General features: G+C 44.8%; 2 protein-coding genes across 4 annotated transcripts in view; one reads left to right on the top strand and one right to left on the bottom strand.

The window, feature by feature from the left end:
- The window catches only part of GDF7 (growth differentiation factor 7), a 33,608-nt gene extending 28,478 nt beyond the window's left edge, over positions 1-5,130 (top strand). Inside the window, exon 2 of the mRNA XM_019538129.1 lies at positions 7-5,130. Coding sequence (XP_019393674.1) covers positions 7-546 — 540 coding nt within the window. The 3' untranslated portion in view covers positions 547-5,130. The remainder of the gene's footprint in view (positions 1-6) is intronic.
- A 10,153-nt stretch (positions 5,131-15,283) lies between these two features.
- LDAH (lipid droplet associated hydrolase) overlaps positions 15,284-25,415 on the bottom strand; it is a 214,319-nt gene continuing 204,187 nt past the window's right edge. For all 3 annotated transcript variants that reach the window (XM_019537343.1, XM_019537340.1, XM_019537341.1), the window contains one exon: positions 15,284-17,692. In XM_019537343.1, coding sequence (XP_019392888.1) covers positions 17,517-17,692 — 176 coding nt within the window. In that variant the 3' untranslated portion in view covers positions 15,284-17,516. The remainder of the gene's footprint in view (positions 17,693-25,415) is intronic.

Raw genomic sequence — 25,415 nt, 5'->3', positions numbered from 1 at the left:
GGCAAGCGGCAGCAGGCGGCCGGCGAGAGAGCCCTGCTGGTGGCTTTCTCCCGCGCCCAGCGGCGGGAGAGCCTCTTCAGGGAGCTGCGGGACAAGGTCCGAGCCCTGGGCACCCCCCTGCGCTCGGGGCCGGGCAGGGAAAGCCCCCCCAAGCGCAGGAGGCGGGGGCGGCGGAGGCGGACTGCGCTGGCCGCCCGCTCTGGGGGCAGGGGGCAAGGCAAGAAGGCCAAGACGCGCTGCAGCAGGAAGCCCCTGCACGTCAACTTCAAGGAGCTGGGCTGGGACGACTGGATCATCGCCCCGCTGGACTACGAGGCGTATCACTGCGAGGGCCTCTGCGATTTCCCCCTGAGGTCGCACCTGGAGCCCACCAACCACGCCATCATCCAGACCCTGATGAACTCCATGGACCCCGAGTCGACCCCCCCCAGCTGCTGCGTGCCGTCCAAACTCAGCCCCATCAGCATCCTCTACATCGACTCCGGGAACAATGTGGTTTACAAGCAGTACGAGGACATGGTTGTGGAGACCTGTGGCTGCAGGTAGCAATGTCCGCTGTCTCCGCCAGCCCCGCCTCGTGTCTATGCGTATTCCTGGCACGTGCCTTTTGAAAGCAAAGGTAAGAAGAGGCGTCGCAGCCTTCCTCGCGAGGCCCCGTCCGTTGTATCCGAGCAGGCAGGGCTTGCCGTTCAGACCCTCTGTCTGCAGGGTCTGATGCTGGAGGGAGAGATGCAGCAGGAGGTGCAGGATCATTGCTGGGTGCCACGCACTTTCCCCACAGGCAGCGGTCTGTACATTTGCTTCCCTAGGTAAATCTGCTCCTCAGCGTTGTCCTGAAACGATCCTGCAAACGGGCACTTTCAAAGGAAACAAAACAAAACAAAAGCCCTCCACGGCAATTTTTCCAGGAATTACAATCTTCAGTACACCTATACAAACATTTCCCGTCCCACCCCGTCTAGAAGGTCAGCTGGGGAGAATCAGCTGTGGTAGCGAGTCTCTCTCTCCCTCTCTTTGAAATGGCCCCGTCCTTGTTCAAGCGAAACCATTGACATTTCCCTGTTGGAAGAACATCCCATTTCTCCCCCGTGGAGGAGCGGGGAAGTTGCAGCCGGTTGCCTGGAAGGTGGATAGACGGGAGCCGTCTAGTTTTGGAGGCAAACCAGGGTTCAGCTTGTGATCGGCATGAGTTTTTAAACCCCGTTTTTTAAGCGTTTGTAACGTGGCTGTAAAAGTTCCCATGGGATGAAATCAGAGCGCCCTGGGAACATTTTGCTATTGTTTTCCTGAGCTGAAATGATTTTAACCCCTGTCCAGTGCCGTGCACACACCATGGCCAAGTTCGGCTGTCCGTTGCCGGGCAGCTGGATTTAGTTCCAAACATCTGTCATACGGTGCTCAGCGGGCCTTATTCTGCTCTGCCTTACCGATATTTTAGCGCATGTCAAAAAGAAGTTGGTGGAGTTTAACTGGTGTAAAACTGATGTAAGAGATAGGTGAATCCTACTCGGCCATCTTACCGGCCTATTGTAGCAAACAGTGCTGGTTCGCCGGGACTTAAACCGTGACGTGTTATGACTGTAAAAGAATCCGACACATGCTGGCTTGGGAGGCTTTTTCAGGCTCTTCGAAAATTACAGCGATCAGTTTTTGAACCAGGAAACTTTGCAAATGATTTTCCTGCAGTGGGGCAAGCCTTGCTCAGTCCTTTGAATTGAAAAGGGGCTACTCTGAAGAGTAAGCACCTTTTTGCAATTATAGTACTCATTCTCAATTATATCCTGGCTAGCTGTCATATAGTCAGGAACAAAAATGACGAATTGCCAAGGAGATGCTGAAGAATGTTAACTACCTATTAAGAACCTGCTCGAAGGGTTAGGGAATGAGCAATAGATTTCAGGCCCCATCTTGCTGCACTTAGGCATGCAAGACTCCCATCGACCTTAATCACATTCTGATTTTCCAGGGCATTGTCCCTTCATTCGTTGCGTTAAAGAGAAATTCAAGGAGTTTAATTCTGGTTGCACTTTGTAAATTATAGAAAAATTGTGAAAGATTTAGAAAGGAGCTAAGAGACCTGAGAGTCTCAAACTAGTTTATTCAAAAGGAGGTTACGAAAGAACTTCATCACTGTCGTAAGTGGGAAAGAGATTTTTGGAAGTAGATGGCTTTTTAGGAGTAAAAAGTAGGTACATCCAGACCCAATGTTTGGAAGCTGAAGTGAGGTAAAATCAGACCCGAATTAAAGCCCAGGTTTTGAACACGGAGGAATGTTAACCATTGAAGCAACTCGCTGATGGATTCTGTGGTTTTATATGACTTGAAGTATTTGAATCAAGGCTGGCTGGTTTCCTAATGTGTGCTATTGCACGGACAGAATTCATTGTCTACATGGAGAAATTGCTAGATAGTATTCGGGGGACTGTGTTCTCGTCAGTCTAAATGAATATAACGGTTCCTTCTGGCTTTAAATCTATGAATCTGCAAAATTCCTCTTGTGTCAATAATTTGCTCTAATATGCAGAACACAGAAGCTGGCCCAAAGACTTAAAATCTTTAAAAACATTTTTGAAAGAAGTTAAATGACTGGATAGGCCCTGCAGACCCTCAGAGAGAACTCTGCCATTTCAAGCATTTTCAGTTTTTTTTTCCCCCCCAAGCAAAATGCCTTATGATTGCTTATTGGCAGATAAAATCAGACCAGGGGTTATTCGCATAGACTCAAAGAGCACGTGAGCAAAATATTTGCTAGCATTTGCACTCCGACCTTGAAAGCTGAACAATTTGCCTGTTGCTCTGCTCGTAGCGATCCATAGGAGACTCATCACAACCTAATGTCCATCTATATGGAATTAAACAGGGGCGCTCTGTACGATGCCAATCGGACCGAGTAATTTGGGCAGCCTGCCAACCTCAGTAGGACTTATGCTTTGAAGTCAGAAATGCGTGTGAATCGCTCTCAGGGCAGAAGTGAGTGTCTTGGGTCTGGTGCTGTATAAGACAGGCTAATATTCAGTCCTGAATTGCTCATACTTTCTCTTCAGTAATTTAGCAGATCCTTTACCAAATAGCATGTGTTTTCTACTATCAGTTAAAATATTGCCAAATGTGCATCAGTGCCTGGTAGCTACGGTCCTTTGCTTTCGCAGGAGTTAAATTAATGTTGTAACTTTGCCTAAGCAGCTAAACTTTCCCAAAGTTCAGAGGTGCCTGGATCTGGGGATTTGATTGTGCTGTTGTAGAGGGAAGGGGTAACCTCCGAGACTGGGATCTAGCTATTTTAAAGTTCAGCAAAATTTGGACCGAGGGCTTGGTTCAGATCCAACTCGAATTGTAAGAAACCCCCGGAGAGGATAATACAGTTACAGAGAAGAAACCATACTACATTAATAATAATGACATAGATGCTGAGCAAGATCCCTCCCTAGCATAGCTCCATCGATACTCCAGCGGAGGATCAGGCCCTCGAAATCTAGAGGGTAGGAAAGAAATTTTGCACTGTCCTAAATGAACTTTAATCCCACCGACTACTTTGGATTTATATCAGTGCAACAGAGAGGGAAATTTGGCTTCATATAGCGGAACGAATGTAAATAAGTGCTAAGTATGGCATATTCTTATCCTGGGATTATTCTGAGACACAGAGGTTAGCAGCGAAAAGGAAGGCTTGACTCCTTGCCAGTGGGCTTTTTAAATTTTAATTTCAATTTTTTTGTATTATGACTTCCCTGTTGATCCCAGCTCTCTGTGGTTAGAGGCTTGTAAATAATGCTAGCCAGGTGACAGGCATTGCACAAGGCTAAGCTGGGGCAAGTGCTGCAGCAAAGGTCAGCTGGAGACTTCGCAGGTTTGTTTCAAGTTTCAGTGTTATTAAGAAAAAAAGTTAGGAGAGGCTATGAAAAGTGAGGAGGCTGCCGTGAACTGCTCTGCAGCAATTTGTTCTGGAAATATCATGTCATTTTCTTACAATGTCACCGAGCCCTTTTTTTTTTTTGAAGCTGCTGGATAGTTTTTTTTCTTTCTTTTCTTGCTGCTTAACCACTTTTTCTCCCATTTACTTATTTTTCCATATAAAACCCTTTGCATGACAGAGGTTCAAAGCTGGGCCGTACCATATCCCGAGCTGAATGTCCTTGCCAGCTGGGGGCTGTTAATGGCCCTTGGCAGACTGGTGGCCTCTAACCAATTACTAAGTGGCGGAGGGGCTACATCACAGAAGACATTAACACGAGTGACAGTAATTGACATTCTTGCTGACAGCCTAAGTGCCTAGGCAAGAAAGGGCCCTGGAGACCGAATTCACCTATCAGTGCGAAAGCTCCTTCCGAACAAGGTTAGCCACCGCGCTGATGGGCGCTACTGAGAAATCTGCGGTAGATTGACCCACGCCGGCATGCCGGTGGATCGATGGCCTGTAGAGCTGCTGCCACTATTCGGTACTCTGCCTGGCCTCAGTGATGGAGGGGGAGGGCCAGCATGATACAGACGCTGGAGGTCTGTCTGGCCTCTTTCATGGTCACAAAATTAAGACAAAAAAAGAGGGTGGGCATCTGGAACAGAGAGGGAGGCCACTAGTGACTGTGATCTCTGATGACGTCTCTTGTTTGTTCATATTTGAGCCAATCACCAAGTTGCATCTCTGATTGCCTCTCTAAACAGGCATGTTTGGTTTTAGCCAGGGAGAACTGGAGCTGCACATCTGTCAGAGAAGCACCTCTTCTGCCCTTTTTATTGCCTGCAAAATGTCAGGAGAATTTCATCAGAATAGCAATCACGGAGAGAGGACGTGCGGAACAAAGGCACATTTATCTTCTGTAGCGTTGCTTTTCAGGAAGAATCCGATTCCCCTTCGCTTTCTGCGGAGGAACAAGAGCTTTCAGTCTGTTTTGGCCACAAGAAACTTTTTTTTTTTTTCCCGCTCCTGTTTATTGTTGAAGGCTGGGGCTTTATCTGTCCATTAAAATGCAGTCTGCAAAAGCACTCATGTGCTAGGCGCAGAACAAGAACAGAGAGTCAGTCCTTGTGAATACTGGGACAAATGTGGCCTTTAGTTATAGCAGTGTAAATCCTGCGCTACTCCTTTGAAGTTAAAGGTGTTACTCTGGATTTACGCCTGGGTAACTGAGACCCCAAGCTGACGCACAGCCTCCTGTTTTGAACAGGGCAGCTATTCCCGTTCTCAGCAAGGATATCTTTGTTGCAGCGGGGAGGTGTAAGCGGTATTGTATTTGCACCGAGCGCAAATCAAGAAAAACTCCATTGCAGTTAATCAGTGCAAAGCTGGTGTAAGTGAAACCTCTGGGGTTCAGTTCATCTTTAGCATAACCTGATATATAGGATATGATTCCTGGGAGGGATGGAAGATGGTAAGATAAAGCAGAGCCGGGATGGAGTTCTTTGTACGTGTGCCCACTACTACCTTCTAGTGGCAAGGAGCATTGCTCAGCAGAACTCAGCTGGTGATACAGGCCTTTCCTCAGTTTTTCAGCTTGGAGTTGGGGGGCTTATTCTTGAAGCCAGTGCTTGCAAGCTGGGTTCCTTAGGTCAGTCTGCAGACAATGATTGTCTCTGTGCAGTTTTTTGCAACGCCGTTCCAAAAAAGTTGGAAAATACCATGGCTAGGATGAGACCAGGGGACTCTGGAAAATAAGGGGGAAAAGTCCCAGAGCCCAAGCAATATTTCCTGTGCAGTATCTGACAATATTAATTACATGTGTGGGCAGCTCCTGTGTTCCTGAGGCCCTCGCAACTCTGGAGGGAGTTTTTGGTGCACACGAAAAACTTGGTCCTACACTCCATGGGGACATTCACACGGGCTGAGAGCTAACATGGGGCCAACACACCACTTCAGTCCTCCCCAAGGCCTGAGGTGAGAAATAAGGACTTTATCAGTTTGTGCAGCAAGGATTTTCATGCAGTATTGTACAGCTACAATGAGGAACAACAGGCATGAAGCAAAGCAGCGGGGTAGGAAGCATCCATCCCTGTAATATCTGAGTGCCTTGCCATATTTAATGCATTTATCTTGACAGCACCTTATAGAGAAAGGAAGAAATACAATGCCTTTTTACAAGTGGGTTTTAGAGGCACTGGAAAAACAGAGAGACTTGTTCAGGGTCACAAGGAAGCCTGTGGCAGATCAGGGTATGAACCCAGGTCTCAGACTAGTGCCCTGTCCACTCCTTCTCTCACCTCCCTTTAATTCAAAGCCAGAACAATAACATTTTATGTCATAAAAACAGTTAAATAAAAGGGTATTTTTTAATCAGCCACCTCTTGCCAGAGTTAAGTCTTTGGGCACATCCAAGCAGTATAAATAGGGTACCAGAGTTTGCACATGAACAAATGTGAATTCAGTAGATTTAGAGTGATTTCAATGGATAATTATAGGTTCTCAATCTCCAGTATTTATATAACCTTTCCAATAAAAAACCACAGTTTCCATGAAGGGAATATTCTACAGCAGGATTTTTTTGACCTTCAGCACCATTTTTATCTGCAGGATATAATTACAGCTAAGCTAGAAATATTAAGCATTTGAGAAAAGAACTGTGTATTTGCAGTTTATTGGCTCCATTCTCCTTTGCATGGGAATAGCTCACCAAGGCGAGAGGAAACTTGCAAATTGTTACCATTTGAGTTGTAGGCCTTGAGGCTCTGCATCGGGGAAGCACCCACATTAAGGAAAAAGTTGAAGCATGTGCCTAATGCTAAGTGGGTTGGAAGCCAATGGATCTTAAGCAGGAGCGTAAATGCGTTGCTGTTTCCCATCCTAAAATCTCAGGAGTGCTGTCGCGTACAAATGTATGTATGTTGTATGGAATAGCGGGGTGGGGAGAGTGGAGAGCAGAAGGGGTTGGTGCCAAAGGTAACTTGCTAATCATTATGACGTCCAAGCCGATTACTGGCAAAAAGCACTTTTTCCAGAACGTTTACAGCCTTTTTTTTTTCTCTTGTAGATTTTTTTTCCTTAATTCTCTTAAAGTAACCACAACAATGTATTAAAAACTTTTTATGTAGGACAGACAAGACAAGGGTAGAAGGGAAAAGAGCAGTCACCAGCTTGCTCAACGACACTGATGGAGAATTATGTTGGGGCTGCTTCTGGTTTTACAGGAGTTTTATAGTGATATAATTTTATTGATTATTTTGGCTTACGTTGGAACAAACAGGTTTTGGGTTCAAAACATATCCCTCAGCTATTTCTCTGTCTGCTATGCTTCTAAAAGCCAATCTTCAGCTGAGTATTATAGACAGTTCTTTGTAGATCTGTACCATATGGATTTTCACTACCACCCTGATGATCAGGGATCCTGGTAGCCCCAAATCCACGTTTCCGTGATTAAAATGAAACACCACTGTCTATCTAGCTATCTATCTATATTAGTGGTGTTTTATTTAAATCACAGAAACGTGGATTTGGGGTCTTTTTAACCAAAAATTGGGGATTTTTTTTAAATCAGAGAAAACCAGGATTCCTGCTGATGATGTCTCTTGCTCATATTCCTAAATACCATTGGCTACTTATACAATTTCTGTTTTGTTGACTTTTACTTATCAAAACAAAGCTGCTATAGTTTTCCCATTCATTGCTTTTGGTCCCAGGTGCTGCAAATGTGTAAGCATGTGCTAAATGCTCTTTACCTGCATGGTCCCACTGATAGTTTCACGTATAGTTAACATGTGCCCAAGTGTTTTCTAGGACTAAGATCTTGGAGGTGATCAGAGATGAGCAAGTTTCATTACCACTCTGTTATACCTTTGCATGGTGTTCAGTGGCACTACATCTGGACTAATGCAGTGGTGGGTCAGCTCCAAGCAGTGATGTGATGAATTAAGATTTACCTCTCCTGACTAGAAGGATATTGACTCCAAGAGCAGCAGAAGCAAGTTTTTAATTTCCCATATTTTTTGTAATGTTGAAAAGGCAAGGAATCTGCTTTTCACTTCATGTCATTAATATTCATGTACAAAAGACCAAATACAACTGGACACACACATCATAAACACTTATAGCAAGGAGAGTAAGGAAGGGTAGGTAGCTGCCCTGGCTAAGTCTGGAAAGCTGGTGGCTTCCTGTCATACTTGTAGTTAGCACTAAAGTAACAGGACCTATTGTTTTGTTTCCAGAGTGACAATGTAGCTGTGTGTGTTGAGAAAAAGGTCTGACAAGGGAGAAAGCAAGGAAAGTCTGAACATTGTATGGCATGACCTTTGCTTTTCAAATGATCCTATTATCCAGGGTTGTCCCCCATAGCTCCTACTAATAATATTGAAAATTCCTTTAGCTCCTTAAGGGCCTGATTGCCCAGCCCACAAAAGTCAATGAGAAAACTCCAGCTGACTTGATCAAGTCCCAAAAAGACAGCGAGATCAAATTAGTCAATATTCTCATGGCATGGTCATTTTTAAATCATCAGCAATGAAATGACAATTCAGCACTGTAGCCCAAATGCACTGCTAGCATAAATCAATGTATCTCCATTGGCATCAATGAGCCCACATTGCTGTATTGTAGCCAAGGAGTTTGCCCAATGATTTATTTGTAGAGGGACTAGCCATGCACAAAAAACCCACAATCTGTAGAACGTGACATAGGATTTCTAGCAGATGATAATGTAAACTATGGAAAAGTATATGGAGAATAAGGGAAAAACAAATGGGGAGTTACTGACTGTGCAGAGCCACTGAAAGGTAACAGGGAGGATTTCTCTGGCTTCCTTTTCTTCAAATAAATCACTGGTAGACAACCAGGCAGCCTGGCTGTGTGTTACTCTATACCGTCATGAGAGTGGGTTTATGTCTTCTATGACAATCTGTATTCAGTCTCCAATACCTATTTATAATATTGTGCCTTACCAAATACTTTGGCAGCAATAGCAATGTTGTACGTATGCCATCCTGCCTTTTCTGTAAGGGTTTTGGACATTAAAAAGGCCCTAGCCTTATATCTATCTCTGAGTGTATATTTGCAGCCTTATAAAGACTATTCCTAGATACTGAGTCTAATTTTCCCCTTGCTGACACTGACTCTAGTTTTACAGTAATGTAACTTTATTTTCTTGGAGCGAGGCCGGACTTTCATTGATGCAAAGGAGATCTCATTCAGGCTTGCTGTATGTAATTACACTTACGTGAGGACCAGATAGAAATAGTGTCACACATCTAGATAGTTTTAATAGATTTTTTTTTAATCTTTTAAACCAAGATCTTGGTAACACCTTTAATGAATGGCAGGTTACAATCAGCAGCCTGAATTTGTTCGTTGTCTTTCACCATCACCTGTTCCTAGGCATTTTTGTCTTTTGGCAGGCCAGGTTTCCAAGATGGGGAGCACAGACTTAATATTCAACACATGCTGAAATGCTTTGCTGAGTCAGGCAAAGAGCTTGGTTCTGATCTTACGCCACTTTATTCTGGAGCAACGTCAATCCCTTCAGTAGCAAAGCCTCTGATTTACACCTATGTAAGAATGATCAGGATCAGAGTGTGGATGAAAATTACTCAATATGATGGCAAAGCCACATCGAGGTTTTAAGTCCAACATTTTCAAGATGACATGTATGGCCAGTTTGATCCCATCCTAGTCCTAATTTAACTGGATTGATTTCACTAGAACCAAATTTCTTATTTCTGTGCAGGTTTGTGGGTGGCAAGTTTTATTTTGGAAAGTTGATTTCCATGGGTGATTCAGTCAACTGCAGCGGACTTAACATGAACACATTGATCTGAAATATGGATATCACTTGCACACTGGCACATATACAATGAGATTTGGTTAGAATTCACACCATTTTGGTATTTTACTGCAAGTCAAGTAGTACCACTTGGACTTTTATGGCACCTATGTGATTGATGTGATTTTTAGAAGTGTTGAGCATCCAGAAGTCCTATTCTCTTTGGTCAAAGCTGTGAAGGCTCAGTGCCTTTGCAAATCAGTCCCTTTTGCTTAGATGGCTAACTAGAGAGTCAAGACACAGATGCTGAAATTTTGAAATTCAAAAGGGGGTTATTTGTTAATAAGAACGTGATGCATCTTTCTGCAGAACACATTGGTTTCTATGGTCTGTATTTCTAATGATCCCAATACAATTTGTTCGTCCAGCCTGCTACATTACTGAACTTACTATTCTTATACTTGCTTCCTTCAAAGACTGAACAACTATTTGGAGTTCCTTCAGCAATATGAGAATCTCTGCTGATTAGCCATGGTTTTATTTATATGTTTTAGAAAGGAAAAGACCAAAAAAAAAAAAATCAACAAAGGTTCATTGTTCCAGTTTAACCCATATAACCCATTTCTTAAAACAAGAACTTACCTCCTGTCTTTGTCTGTACCTCTAAACTATACATTTATTTTGTTCAGCTTGTCCAGGTCTGACTGTGTGAAATGTTTCTAAAGAAGACAGCTCTGTAAGTGATGGTGTAAATGCATTGTGTGTATGTATTCTAAAGTTTAAATAGATTGTACATATGGAATTGTAAATGAACTGTACACAGCAATCTATATTTTCTTGAATATATTATATAGCAGTATATATTTGTTAAATAAGCATTCCTGTATACTCTCCATTAACCTTTTTAATATTTTGTACAGATAAGTTTATTAAATATTTTATTGATATCTTTTTTTCCCCAACATATTTCTTTTAAAGATGTGCTTATTTTTTTGGACTGAAAAACAGAGCATGTGGGTTTCTGAACATCCATCACTAGTGCAGGTTTACACAGTCCCATTGACTCACAGTTAAGTGACACAGCACTGGGCCAGTATGGCTATCACCTGCCCCGGAAAAGTAAGAAGGGTACAAAGAGGGCTGATTTCATTAGGGCTGATTTCCCTTTTTGGCCAAGTGTAGGCGATACAGTGGAATGTGACAGAGACAATGTAGAGCTGTGCGCTGGATTCATTTATCTTGTCCAAGCAGTGCCTGCAATTTCCATGTCACAAAGATGTATGCTTGGCAGAACTGGTTGTAATTTTTTTAAATTTGAAAATACTGATAGAATTTTGATCTTCAAATGAAACAGAAAAGGGAAAAAAATTGGAAGAATGTGTGTCTGGCCCATCTACATGGTTTATCATTGTAGAAGGAGGGTAGATTTGCACCCTACAGACTAAAACAGAGATGTATAGCACAAGCTTGAGCTCACTTCATCAGATGCTGTGAAAGGACATGCATGGAGCGGTGTATCAAATGGAGAGAACGATTTGAATATAGGAGTGAGCAGTGTTTAGCCATGTGAGTCTGAAGTCAGGCAGAAGGCAGGGTAGATTTGCACTATATAGACCAACTAAATTGGAGATGTAGAGCATAAGCTTTCACAAACAAAGAACCTTTATTGCTAAGCCCTCTGCTAGCAAAAGCATATGCTATGCATCTCTAATTTAGTTAGTCTAGAGCAGTGATTCTCACCCAGGAGGTTGTGGCACCCTAGGTTGCCTTGACGTCCCTTCAAGTGTGTCACAGGGTACTTCACAAAGTTAGCACTGTTAGGTGTGCAAACAAGATTCACAAGATAAACCTAGAGATTTCAAATAGGAATTCAATGGGTTACAACACTCTCATCTGTTGTGGTCTTTTCAGATTCTGTGCAACAGAAGAATTGCTTTATTATTTTTCCTGTAGTCAAGAAACAAGTGAAAACGAAGAGCTGGCATTTTGCAAGGGGTGCCTTGAGTCTAACCCCCTCCAGTCCCAGCGGGGTGTGACCAGAGCTGCTGCTGTCACAACAGCTGTTACCAGGCTGGGCTGGGACCAGAGCAAATGTGCTTCCTGCCCTGGGCTGCAGCCTGCTGGAGCAAGGTTAAGCGCTGGGAGAGTGGGAGGCAAAAGCAGCGGGATGGGGAGCAGGCAGTATCTGTGGCTCCAACCCTTACCTTGGGTCAGTGCCAGGGCTGGAGCTGCAGCAGCTACCTGTCTTCCCCTGCCCCCCTGCTGCCTTGTACTTGACTCCAAGATGAGGTCCCACTCCCCCCATGTTAAATAAGGGGAAAAATCTTGTATTGGATTCCAGTAAACACAGTTCATGTAGATAGTTTTTAAAAGGATATTATTTTGTGTTAAACCAATATCTTCATATGAAACTTTAAAGGTGCAGTCTCCTCTTGTGTGTGGAGTCCACCTGCTTTCCTAGATCCTTATGAGTGGCAAGAGCCGGCTCTCAAGATTCCCATGTGAAAAACAATAGATGGAATTAACATTTATGCAACAAAGCTCAAATTAAGGCCAGGCTGTAAACACTGTTCCTACTCTGACCAAGTTTAATTGGTGCAACTGCAGCACTGGCAAATTTTTAAAGATTTCTATTGGCGGAAAGGAGAGTGAGCGCTATTCCACCCCACGTAGTCTGCATACCAAAGGATTTTTGCAAGGATTGGGACATGTAAGTGGGGTTGGAGAGCTTTGGGGCTTGAAGGGGAGGCAACTGGGATCTCGGTGAACAGGACAAATAAAGGACATTCCCCAAGTGACAATTACATTCAAAAAGGAAAACAAAGAGCTTTCCATCAACAATCCGACTGACAAACTAAATTTTGAGAGAGGCGCTAGTCATGTATTTTAAACAACAGCCTATATGTATTAACTTCTGCAAGTCGTTAGGAAACCACAGCACAATTAACTGTCCCACAAGTACTTTCGTGCAACATGTGAGAAATGGAAAAAATAGGGCCACTTATCATCAGCTGGAACACTTGAAAATAGTCTCTAATTATGTTTTTTTCAAGACGGCGGCAGTGGCTTTTCCCACCCCTGTCCCATTTGTGCATGTGCGTTGTCCTGTTTCATAACTTCCACATGATGCTGCCTAGAGCAACAATCACTTCTGGCAACTGGTTTACATTATTTCTGTTACAGCTCTTGCTTTTACTAAAATCCCATCAGTCGCTCCAGCAATATTACACTGCTTAATGGTGCCTGGTCACTCACAAACTCTCCCGGGATTCTTACTTTGTCTAAGCTCCAAAAAAGAGAACGTTTTGCTGTGAGCAGAGGGACTCAGACACTCACTGTGATTGTGAGTCTGAGCGTGACCTGGGAGACAAAGTAAAGCGACTTGTCTCTTGGGTTGAGCAGGTTTACACAAATCCAGTAATTTTTTGAGCAACTGTGCTAACAGCAAAACGTGTCTTTTGTTTCTCATTCAAAATGCTGGTTCGTAGGTGAGCCAGAGCTTGTGGCTGGGTGAGAAAGGATGAAAATACTTTCCTGCAGAATTACATAGGTAAATACGATCCATTGCTGGGAACAGTTTATCTGTTGCACATGTGCATGCATGGGTTTATCTGGCTTTCCATGGCTTAAGAAATTCCTGTTTGCTCTAGGTCCCCATATAAATCTCTGCCATAACCACTGCATACATAAGACAAACTTCTCCCTGATCCACACACCTGGCAACTCATGAAAAGGGTGGGTATTGGTAGCATAGGATTAATTCAATTAAGATGTGGGGAGCACTTATTATTCTCCCTAAACAGACAACAATCAAAACTTTCCTAAATGACCACATGATTTGGGAACTAAAATCTTACCAACTTTCTGAGACCAAGGCTTTGAAGAGTCTTTCACCCCTTTGGAAAGTTTGGCCCTAGACTCTAAAGCCCTGTAGATATTTTTGAATATTTTGCACCTACCAGGTTATAAAGCACGATAATTAAAGCAAAATAACTGTTGGCAAACTGAAGGAACAAAGGCCATTTTTCAATAAATGTTTTTATTTCTCTTATAGTATTTGTTCACTTTCTTAAAACACATTGACCCAAGCATGAGCAGAAGTGCCATTGAAGTGAATAGAAATACTCAGACGCTTAAAGTACACACGTATACAAGTGCTTGAGTAGATCAGGTTGTAACAACACAAATTCATTTGCGGAGGGACTCCCAGTCATATTGAAAAATAAGGATTTTTCTGCCTACTTAAAGGAAGCATCACGTTTGGCCCATGCATGCTTCTCAGACTTTTTTTTGACTCAGATCCTTGTTAGCCCCTTAGCACCAGAAGAGTTGGATTTTCTCCCTGCAAGGTCCTCTGCTGTCAGCAGAGGCACCGGAAAGTCACCTGTATGACAAGAACAGTGTTCCTCACATTGCTGGCCAAATCCCTCAGCAAAGCTCAATCAGTTTGCTTTCAGTGCTGTTGGAGGCCTGCAGTTCTCATGGCCTTTCACAGAACTTCTGAAACCCAGGCCCAGGCCTTTAAGTGCTGAGCGCAATGGGGACCGTTCAGATCTCAGCCAAGGGGTACCGGCTCCTACGAGGAAGGGATTAATTGTGTCACAACGTTCTCATTAACGTCACAGGAAAAACATCTAATAAAGGCATAAGGGAATAGCAAGAAGCAAATCTGACTGTTCTTAACCAATTCTGCCCTCAGGTTATGTCTTATGGCAATCAGAGGAATGTACCGAAATAGATTACGGGCACGGGAAATAGAAACAGGGCATGGGAAAACAAATGTAGAAAGGAATACACAGACTGAGACCATGTATTAAGTAAGTTCCCCATATAATGTCTATGACTCATACACCTTCCCAGAGAGGTGGTGCTCTCACCTTCCCTGGAGATCTTCAAGAGGAGACTGGATAGGCACCTGGCTGGGGTCTTACGACCCCTCCCACCCCCAGTGCTCCTTCCTGCCCATGGCAGGGGGTCGGACTCAATGATCTGTCTAGGTCCCTTCCCACTCATTGATTCTATGATTCTATAATAAGAGTTTACCATTGGCTTTCAGTACCCAGACCTAACTGTAGCTTGTATTCTCCAGTCAGTACAAATGTGTCCCATCTCTTGAAGGCCCATCTAGAAGAGCTGAATTTTTAGACTGATCATTTGACCCCATATACTTCAAAAAACATTTATTCAGCCATATCAATGAGTAAGTACACAACAACCATTTGAACCATCTGCTGTGTTTCAAACACACATACATCATGGACCATACATGCCCATGCGAGCAAATGGGGTCAACTCCTTCAGTAAAAAGAATATCCAAAAAAAACTGCGCATCACCCGGGGGCTGTTTGAACAGAGATGGCTTTGGAGTTCAAAACCGGTATTGCAAATTTTTGTTTCCTTGCCCGAATTAGGCAACAAAAGAAATTCTTGTGATTACAGTTGTGCAGGGGGAAGGCAGCCTCTGAGGTTGTTGTAAGCGTGAGTTAAAATCATAGGACAGTTTGGAAAAATGGCTTCAAATATATTCAGCTTATGCTGATAATCTGCACACTGCTGATACTGACTTCTTAAAACATCCACTCGAGCATCATCTTCTGTTTCACTAGATGCTGGTATCATCTGAAAATGCGTTTGTCCGTTGCAACAGCTAAGCTGCTAGTGTTGCAGGAAAAGGTCATTTAAACCTACTGTACATCTGCAGCTCTGAAGGCAAGTCCAAAAGTATCTAGAAACAGCATGCTGAGGTTATGGGGAACCAGAAATGGTGAGAAGTGTCTTTGTGTACTCATACAAAGGGGGAAAAACAAGAAACCTCTTCCATTCTGTCTTCCCAAATCATAGAGTACCTTCCCCAGTATCCTTCTCTGTAGTGACTTATTTACCATCTTAATGAATCATACAAGTTAGAGATGGAAAAGACCTGGCAAGTCATGTAACCCATCTCTTTGCCATAAGAGCAAACGTCTTGTATCATTCATGTAGTGCTATGTCTTCGTAAAAATGCCTTCTGCCACTGGTTTTATACCTTTTCTTTCAGGATACTATTTCAGAGTCTCACTAATATGAAGTCTTTCCTGATTCCACCTGTCTCTTCTGGTAATTTCTGCTCCCAGTGCTTACATTGGCTTAAATCTCAGCTTTAAGTCACAATTCTGTTTCATCACAAATATTTGGAGGTTTCTTTCTGTATTTTCTGTTTACAGTCTATATTGAATTAAAATAAAAGGAGAAAGGTCATGCATATTGAAGAAAGAGAGTATCCTTAGGAATGAACAAGAGCAAGGACCAGAGCTTTGGTCAGTCAAAGACTTTGATGAAGCTCAGCTTATTGATGGCAGCTGAGAACGTGGTCCTAAAATATTCTGTGGGGGTTCATCAGGCACAGCAACTGTGACAGAAACACTGGCCCTTTTCTGACTGTGAATTTGTGTAACTTGGGCCTTTGGGACAAAAGTCTTAAACAAGCCCCTGGAGTTATGGATCTGGCTTCACATTTAGGCACATAATACATGCGGCTTGGTTTTTCAAAGTGGTTGAACACCTGAAATTCCTGCTGACTTCAGTAGGGTCGTGGTATTGTTGAGAGCAAGCAGCTTACACAAGTGGATAAATATAGTTAGTTATTAACTTGAGACATACTCTTGTGCTCAGGTCTTTATGCTCCCTGTTATTTTTTTGAATCTGTATCTCGTTATGCATACCAGATGTATCCTGACAGAAGCTGTGGGCCAGTGATTCTCTACTGGGGTTCGATAGCACCCTTGGGGTCTAGAAGATCCTTTGAAGGGTCCTGCAGCACCCAGCCCCTGTGAGAGGAGATAAGTGCTGGCACCTCCATGTGCTGGGCACCCTGCACACCCTGGGGTCCCAGCACCATTTCCCAGAGCCTCTCCTACCAGCTCCAGGACCACGGGAGGAGTAGGGGAAAAGTGCAGTCCCTACTCCCTGGCCACACACCTGTGTTTGAAGAGGTGGGCTCGGCCACAGATGGGTGGATACAGGACTGCTCTTTTTCAGACTGACTCATTTTGCTGCTCCTCCCATGCTTCTGGAGCTGGAGAGAGGGGCTGTGGAGAACGCTGGCTCTGGTCACTGACATTCAAGTCCCCAGAGAAGCAGCTTTGGTGGCAAGGGGTGTGCTCATTCCCTCAAATACAGAGCAGGGGCAGAGAGGGGGCAGATGGTGTAAAGAGCAGGGCACAACAGGCTCTTATCTCTGCTGCCCTGACTTGGCACTGACCTCTGCACCTGCAATGCTTAGCAGGCCCTGTCAGCTCTAAGCATGGGGCACCCCTCCCCAGACTCTCGGCTGCAGTGGGGTATAAGAAAGTAAGTACTGCAAGAAATAGGTGCCACTACATTTTTGAAAAGTTATGGAAGGGGTCTTGAGTCTAAAAAGGTTCAAAACCACTACTGTAGGCCACGTCTACACTGTCTCACTTGTGGTGGCAAAAGGATGCTGCAAGACTTTGCACTGCCTAACTGCTAGGTATGAACAACAGAGAAGGAGACATGGCCCGCGAGGGAAGTGGCATAAACATGGCCCCATTGACGCTAATACCGATTTTGCATACACTTGTGTCAGCTGAGTACTCCGCCCTTTACAAAGCCCTGAAGCCACAGCCTGGGAGCCCAATATCATAAGCCTGACACTATTTTTTAGACCAGCCAGTTGTCACATTTTACCTTCTCCAAAACATGTCAGTAGAAAACAAGCCATAACCTGTAACAAATGGAGTAGTTAGGGACAGACTCTTTCACAAAGAAATTACACATTCACAAAATAGTTACATCTTTTGTGTGGTTATTCGCTGAAGCAATGTTTATAGTTTGGTCAGGTCATCTTGTAGCCAGTGTGTAATCATGGCAGCCATCTCTTTGCTGGCATCTAGGACGAAAGCGTGCCGGAAGCCTCTCTCGCAGAGCCGAATATCCCCGTCGGGGAAATCCATCTTGATCTCCTCGTAATACTGTTGTGGACACCAGCCATCTGCAGTCCCGTAATAAAATATCAGCTACAAATCAAAGCAGAGATAAAACATTCATTTGAAAAAGGTGGTGGTGGAGGTGGAGGTAAGGGGAAAGCAAAACTGGGAATCATGATACATCTTAGTAAATCATCATTATTAAAATCATAAGCTCCATTATACCACTCTCCCACAACGAGAGGCTGTAACCTTCTTACCAGTATCTGGTTAGTGTTTGCTCCTTTTGTCAAGAAATAGTTTCCCAATGACTCAATCTAATAGCAAATGCCCAGTTAAGCTGACATCACATCCCGGGAAACTGCTCTGATCTCCAGGGGACTGTAGTGAACAGAGGCAGTATCACCTTCACTTACAGCTAGCTTTGAAAATGGCAAAAACCCTTGAATCCTGTACGCAGCCTAATCCTGTCGGTGTCTCTTGGGGCGCTTGGAGAACATCTACTAAACCTGACAGGAGGCATTGGCAGAGGAACACTTGAGGCTAAATCCTATCTCACTTTTGGAGCCTAAATGGTATGTACACAGCTGCACAACTGCAGCTCTTGGCGCTTACGTATAGTTTGTGATTGAGCATTGCCCGTCCTAGCCTCCTCAGTACGCCTAGGGATGTAAGTACGCCTGTGCAAAATGTCCAGACATTTAATCAGGCAAAACCCATGACTAGCAGGTGTTAGACAGGGGAGACGGACTTTCTCATATGTTAGCCCAGTGCCACAGTGGCCAAACCACGGCTCCCCAGCACGGTACTTGTGGCTTTTGGGGGCCCACCCACTTCTCCCCGAGGTGGCTCTGGGGGACACCGGGCTGCTGGGGCTGCAGTCACACTGCTTACTCTGGGGAAAGCCAGGGCAATGCAGGTGATGGTGGTGGTGGTGTGCTCACTTCCACTCTGGGTGGCTCAGCACCCCCTGCCCCGCGCTCTCTGGCTTTGGTGGAGGATCGAATGTGGCTCCCAGGATAACTCTGGCCACCCCTAGTCTGATGGCTACATCAATGTCCTAGGAAGGAAGAGGCCCAGGTTCTAGGTCCCCATCACCAAGTGAGGGTTTAGCCCTGCTTCCCAACACAGTGCTGTAACCACCAGGCAGGCACTGGCCAGATCCTTTCCCAGCCCCCTTTTTGAAGCTTGTCCACTCTACTGTGCATCTAATATTCATCAAATAAATGGATGGAGAACAGTTGTTGCCCTATTGGGAGCAGGGGCTCAGGCTAAAAAAAAACAGTCCACTACTAGGATGAATGCTAGGGCAGCATTCATTTCACTGACCCACGCTCTCCTTTACATGTTCTCTTCCTCCTGGTCCCGCATATCTGCCTCTCTTAGCTGCCCAGTGCTGCTCCCTATGGCAGGTACACATGCAGAGTAATTCTCTTCTCCTCTGTGTTGAAAATGTGTATGTGCCAAAACCTGCAGGTATGTGGCTATGTTTGTATCATTAGCCATGTAAGGAGGATTACATTCCTAGGATTTAGCTCCTAGGAATCAGGGGCAGACATGAACTAAGAGCTGCACTGCTCGGTCTTGTCAAAATGAGGGTAATCCTGGGATATACAGAAGCAGGACTTTAGATGCTGGGTAATTTCAATTCTTTATTGTAGGGTTCCAGTGGGTTTAGGCACTTCTGAGGGTTGTCTCAATTGCAATTTTGGAGTCTGGTGCCTAAATTCTTCCCAAGTCCTTTCCTGGATTTGACCCTTAATGTCAAATCATCTGAAGTCACACAGAAAGCCTATGGCAGAGCAAGGACTTAAATCCAAGCCACCCAAATTCCAGGCTAAGGAAATAATCAAGAGACATCCCTCCTCTCTCTTCTTTCCTAGGAAATCATTTTATAAACCTCACCTTGGCATCCCAAATTCTCAAACTTCTGGGTTTCAAATTTGGGTGTGAGAGGTTTTTTGTCTTACACACAGCGAGGTCCAACAATTTTGAAAATGTGCAAGTATAAGTCCAACACTGATGACACTTACTAAAATATTAAAATGCAAGTATGGGATGTGCCATGCTTGTGTTCCTCCCAGACGGTCAAGAACATTTCCTTTGTACTAAATGTAAGCTGGTGTCTCTTGAAGGAAAAGATTCAAGGGTTGGAAGCACAGGAATCCACACCACATGCTATCAAGGAAAATGAAGAATTCTTGGTTAGGAGTCATAAGAGACTGGCGCTGGGAAGACTAAAGGGAAAAAAGAGAAGTGGCAGCGTGTGACCACTATAAGAAGGGTCCCCAGAATTCAAGAGGAACAGACTGAAGGCAGCAACCACATTCAAGCACTCTGTGGTGAAACAGCTGAGGAAAAGGCAGAGGTGAGGACATCAGAAGGCAAGAAGCAGAGGAACCAGCAGTCTAGAGAGCAGGAAATTCAGAGCCCCAGGGATGGGGGCTCCAAGACCACGGCATCAAGAAGGAAGAGAAAAGTGGTGCTGACTGGAGACTCCCTTCTGCTGGGGACAGATGCATCAAATGGCTGTCTGGATTTGGGGTCCTGGGAGGTGTGCTGTCTGAAGCCCATATTCAGGATGTACAGAAATACTTCCAAAGCCCATCCACTCCTCAAACCACCACTCTTTCCTGCTTGCTCATGTATGTACCAGTGATATTTCTAGGAATGATGATAAGCAGATATGAGGAAACTACAAGGCTCTTGGCAGGAGGATTAAGGAGCTTGGAGCACAAAGGGTGTTTTCCTCATTTCTCCTAGTGGAAGGCAGGGGCCCAGGCTGGGACCACTGACTTATGGAAGTAAATGCATGGCTGAGACAGTGGTGTTGACATGAAGGCTTTGGGTTCTTCGACAACGGGCAGATGTTCTGAGAAGAAGGACTGCTATCAAAAGATGGGATCCATCTAATCAGAATGGGAAAGAGCATCTTTGGGTGTTGTCTGGTCAACCCAGTGAGGTGGGCTTTAAACTAGGTTCCATGTGGGACGGTGAACAAAACCCTCCAGGAAGAGAGCAAATAAGTCAGAGGTGGAAAGACTTGAAGAAGCAGCTCAACTCCGGGAAAGGGCTAGAGAGCCACAGGACAGCAACAAGTGATGCAAAAGGAAAACAAGTAGGTCAGAATGCAAAATATGTCTGATGTATGCATACAAATGCAAGAAGTATGGGAGACAAACAGGATGAGCTGGAAGTCATAGCCTGTGACAAGAGCGATGACTTAACTAGTATCATAGAAACCTGGTGGGACAGCTCTTACTGGCAGAACCTCACCATTGAGGGCTACACTCTGTTTTGGAAGGACAGGGTTGGGAGAAAGGGTAGTGGTGCCGCCTTGTATTTAGCAAAATGCATGCACTTGTTTCCTGGTTCAGGAGGAAGAAGGTAGCAGATCAGAAGGTATTTGGGTAAAGATAAAAAGTGAAAGATACAGCACTGATATAATGGCAATTTATTATAGGTGGGGACCTACCATATTCATGATTTCACAGATCTTGCGAAATCTGGGCAATGCCTGCAAAATCCATGGGGTGGGGGAAGCTTATGGAAAAGAAAATGCTGGCTCCTTAGAGGGAGCTGGCAGTCCTCAGCGTGCTGTTGCAGCGTGCTAGTGGGGCAGGGAAGTGGAGGCTGCCTGCTCGAAGGGCTGTGGACAAAACGGCTGCCTCCCGCCACCTCTGATTGGCTGTGAGAGCTGCCTGCCATGTTCCCATGCCCCTCTCCACAATCAGCAGTGAGAGGCAGGGCTACATGATGAACAGCTCTGGCAGCCAATCATCGGTGAGGGACAGGGCTACATCACAGGCAGCCCTCAAAGCCAAATCGCTGGCAAGGCATGGGACCACTGAAGCACCTTGGCTAGAGGTGTGTGTGTGTGTGTTGGGGGGAGGGCTGCCATGCTCCGCCCACAAAATGGCTGCCTGTGCCTGTGTTCTCCCCTTCAAATCAGGGTGCAGCCCTGTGAATTAGGTAGGTCCCTAGTTATCAGCCACCATATCAGGAAGAACAAGTGGATGCGACACTCTTCAGGAAGATGCCAAAAGTATCCAAAATGGTATTGATGGGAGAGTTCAGTTTTCCAGACATCTGCTGGAAAAGCAGTATAGCCAAAGGTAAAATGTTGAGCAAGTTCTAGCTCATGTGGAAGACAGCTTTCTGGTCCAGAAGGTTGAGGACACAACCTAGGGATCATCTATCTTGGATCTTGCCCTAACCAAAAGGGAAAAATTGGTCAAGGTTGTAAAGGTGAAGGGCAATTTGGGAAGAAGGAGTTACAATATAACAATTTATGATCCTGAGACAGGGGAAGCAGAACTATGTTGCTAGATTTCAAAAAGGCAGACTTTGACAACTCAAGGAGTTAATAGACATGGTATCATGGGAAGACAGATTGAGGACCTTGTCACGTGTTACATTTAGCATGTGTTAACTGCGCTCAAAACACTAATGTCCCAGCATTCAAACAGTAAAATGTGTGTTAAGTGCCATCATACTGTAAAAAAGGCAGAACTTTTCTAGTAAGGAATAGCTCCAGATTGTATTACCCAACACATGCTGAGCTAATGTCTCGCTGCTTCATGGAGGTCACAACCCCGGCACCATGCTGGAGCCGATTCTAAACTCCAGTGTGGTAGGGGAGGCTGGGATTGACTCTTTGTTGGTCACCCGGCCCTCTCACCACACAGGAACAGGTTCAAGACTGGCTCAGCGGGTAGGCTGGGACCAACCATCAGCTCTTTGTCAGTCCCGGCCCCTACAGCATACCAGAGTTTTCAATGGTTCTGGTGCCTAAGACGTGATTCACTTAGACTTTAGTAAGCATTACCATGCAGCTGCTCAGAAAACTTCGTAATGTGTAGTAATGCTTAACTGGATCTAAATAAAAGGCATATTAAGCATAATGCGACAAGGCCCTTGGGATAAAGGCGCCCAGGAGGCCTGAAAGTTTCTAAAGGGAATTAGAAATCCAACAAGAAACTGTTATAAGACAATGGAAGTACAAGAAGAATGGCAAGAGACCAATGTGGCTGGATGAGGAGTTCTAGGATGCTTCAAACACAAAAGGGAAGTGTACAGGCAATAGAAAGATAGGTAGGTCTCCAAGGAGGCATACCTGAAAATAAAAAGAACCCCAAGGGACAAAATCAGGAAGTCAAAGGGAAAAAATGAGCTGTACCTGGCAAGAAAAAGAGGTCCTATCAATATGTTGGCCAAAAAAGAAAGACCAAGGAAGCTGTGGGTGAATTCTTAACAGAAGATGAAAAGACAAAGCTACTCAACACCTACATTGCCACAGTCTTCACAGAAAAATTAAAATGCAAGAAGGCTTTATCCTAAAAAGTATTATTTGGATAAGAAAGTGGACAAGCTGAGGAATAAAAAAGAAACATAAAGCTTTTGATGGGTCTGAATAAATTCAAGTCAGCAGGGCCTAATGAACTTTATCTTAGGGTACTGAAGGAACTGGCAGAGGAGATCTCAGAGCCCTTGGCCAGTGGCGATGAGTAGGGGATGCATGGGGGTGCATGTGCACCCCTTGAGAGCAGTTGTGCGCCCCCTGATCGGCTGCACTCACCACTTAGGCGATGGGTGGAGGGGAGGGGCAGGCAGGAGCACCAGTGCCCCTCCACAAGCGCTGGCCGATCGCTATTGCCACTCCTGGAAGCAGCTGCAGTGATTAGCTGCAGCAATTGGCCGTCGTGGGATTTGCGACCCTTCCCCTAGGCAGTGACATTGGCTGTGGGGTGGCTGTCGGGGGACCCCCCCCAGTCGGCGGGACTGGTCGCAGGGGGGCATGTGCCCACCTCGACTAAGGCAGCACCAGTTGCCCATGCCCTTGGCAATAATATTTACAAAGTCATGGGGACTGGGTGGGGAGGGGGTTACCTGAGGACTGTAAAAGGGCCAGTGTAGTGGAATCCGTTTTTAAAAAAGGCAAAAATGAGGATCTGGGGAAATATAGATTGGTTAAGCCTCACTTCGATACCTGGGAAGTTACTGGAGCACTTCATAAGGACATCCATTTGCAAGTATCTGAAGTAAGAAAGGCTGATCACAAATAGCCAGCATAGATTTACTAAGAACAAATCATGCCAAACAGATCTGATCTCCTTCTTCAACAAAGTAACTAGTTGGATGGAAGGAGGGAATGCTGTGGACAGAGTGTATCCAGAATTCAGCGAGGCCTTTGACAAAGTCCCACATGACCTTCTTACAAACAAATTGGGAGAAATGCAGTTTAGATAAAACTACGGTACAGTGGACAGACAACTGGCTCGATAGCCACAAGCAAATGGTTCCATATCAGAACGGCAGGAGACTTCAAATGGAGTCCCACAGGGCTCTCTCCTGGGCCCAGCACAGTTCAAGGTGTTTATTAATAATCTGGACGCTGGAATTGAAAGCTCCTTGAGCAAATTTGCCTACAACACAAAATGGGGAAGAACTGCAAACATATTGGAGGACAGGAGCGCAATTCAGAAGGATCATTATGTATTGGAAGGCTGAGCTAGAGCTAACATGATAAAGCTCAATGCTGACAAATGCAAAGTGCTACGCGTTGGGAAGATTATTAAAAAATACAAATACGGAATGGGTGACACTGGCTGGATGGCAGCATTATTGAAAAGGATGAAGGTCTCTTGGTAGATCACAGATTCAATGCAAGTCAACAGTATGATGAATTGCACAAAAGGTGAATACAGTTTTGGGATGCAACAATAGAAGCAGCCAGTGCCAGACTCGGGATGTGATGGCGTCTCTCTACTAAGCACTGATTAGGCCTCATCTAGAATATCATGTACAATTTTGGGCTCCACATTTTTAAAAAGGCACTGGGAAGTTAGAGAGGGTTCCAGAGACCTGTGACAAAAATGATACATGGTATGGAAAGCAAGTCATATATGGGGAAAGAGCAAAGGAAACAGGCATTTTCAGCTTGTGGAAAAGGTGCTTAAGTGGAAACATGAAAACAGTCTTCAAATGTCTGAATGGCTGCCATAAAGAAGAACACTTTTTCTCTCTTGCTGCAGAGAGCAGGATGTAGAGCACTAGCTTGAAGTTGCAGCAAAGTAGGTTTAAATTAGATATCAGGAGAAACTTCTTCACTGTTACAGCAGCGAGGCAGTGGAACAGACTAATTAGGGAAGTTGTGGACTCGACATTATTGGAGGTGTTCAAGAAGCTGGACATGCATTGGTCAGGGATGATCTAGAAGTAGTTATGTCCATGCTCCACTATGGGTATTTCCCATGCTTTTTGGCTTTGCTAGTTGCCACATGGAGCTGGGAAGGAATTTTTCCCCCCACCTATTGCTCCATGTTTCATGGGGGTGGAGGGGAGGGAGAGTTTCACCTTCTGCAGAAGCACTGGGTGCTTGCTGCAGCCAAGGCTAGAGATTTTGACTGGTGTATGTCAATATTCCTGCTGGGACTTGGTGGCTAGAGGTTCCTGGCTAGAGAGTTTGCCACTTCACTCAGGGTTCGACTGACTGCCATACTTGGGGTGAGGAAGGCATTTTACCCCATAATTAGATTGGCACTTTTGTCCTCTATAGAGGGTGGCATGACCCTCTTCCTTGGATCTCTCAGGTGTATTTTAACAACCTCTGCAACAGCAGGACATTGGCCATCAGTGTTCCCCTGCCTTACCTGTGGCAGGTTAGGGTGTTTGCCTTGTGGTTGTGGCACGACTGACTGTGTATTTTTTGTGTTAAGTTAGACAATGGATTTGTATAGGGTGATTGGGATAGAGATGATTCTGCCCCTCAAGCAAATCCCGGGACGTCATTTTCCCCTTGTACTCGGCCTTG

The sequence above is a fragment of the Crocodylus porosus genome, unplaced genomic scaffold (assembly GCF_001723895.1).
Source record: "Crocodylus porosus isolate Cpor-Errol unplaced genomic scaffold, CroPor_comp1, whole genome shotgun sequence".
In the NCBI taxonomy this organism is placed as follows: domain Eukaryota; kingdom Metazoa; phylum Chordata; order Crocodylia; family Crocodylidae; genus Crocodylus; species Crocodylus porosus.
The sequence above is the reverse complement of the archived record's forward strand: the minus strand, read 5'-3'. Positions and strand labels throughout refer to the sequence as shown.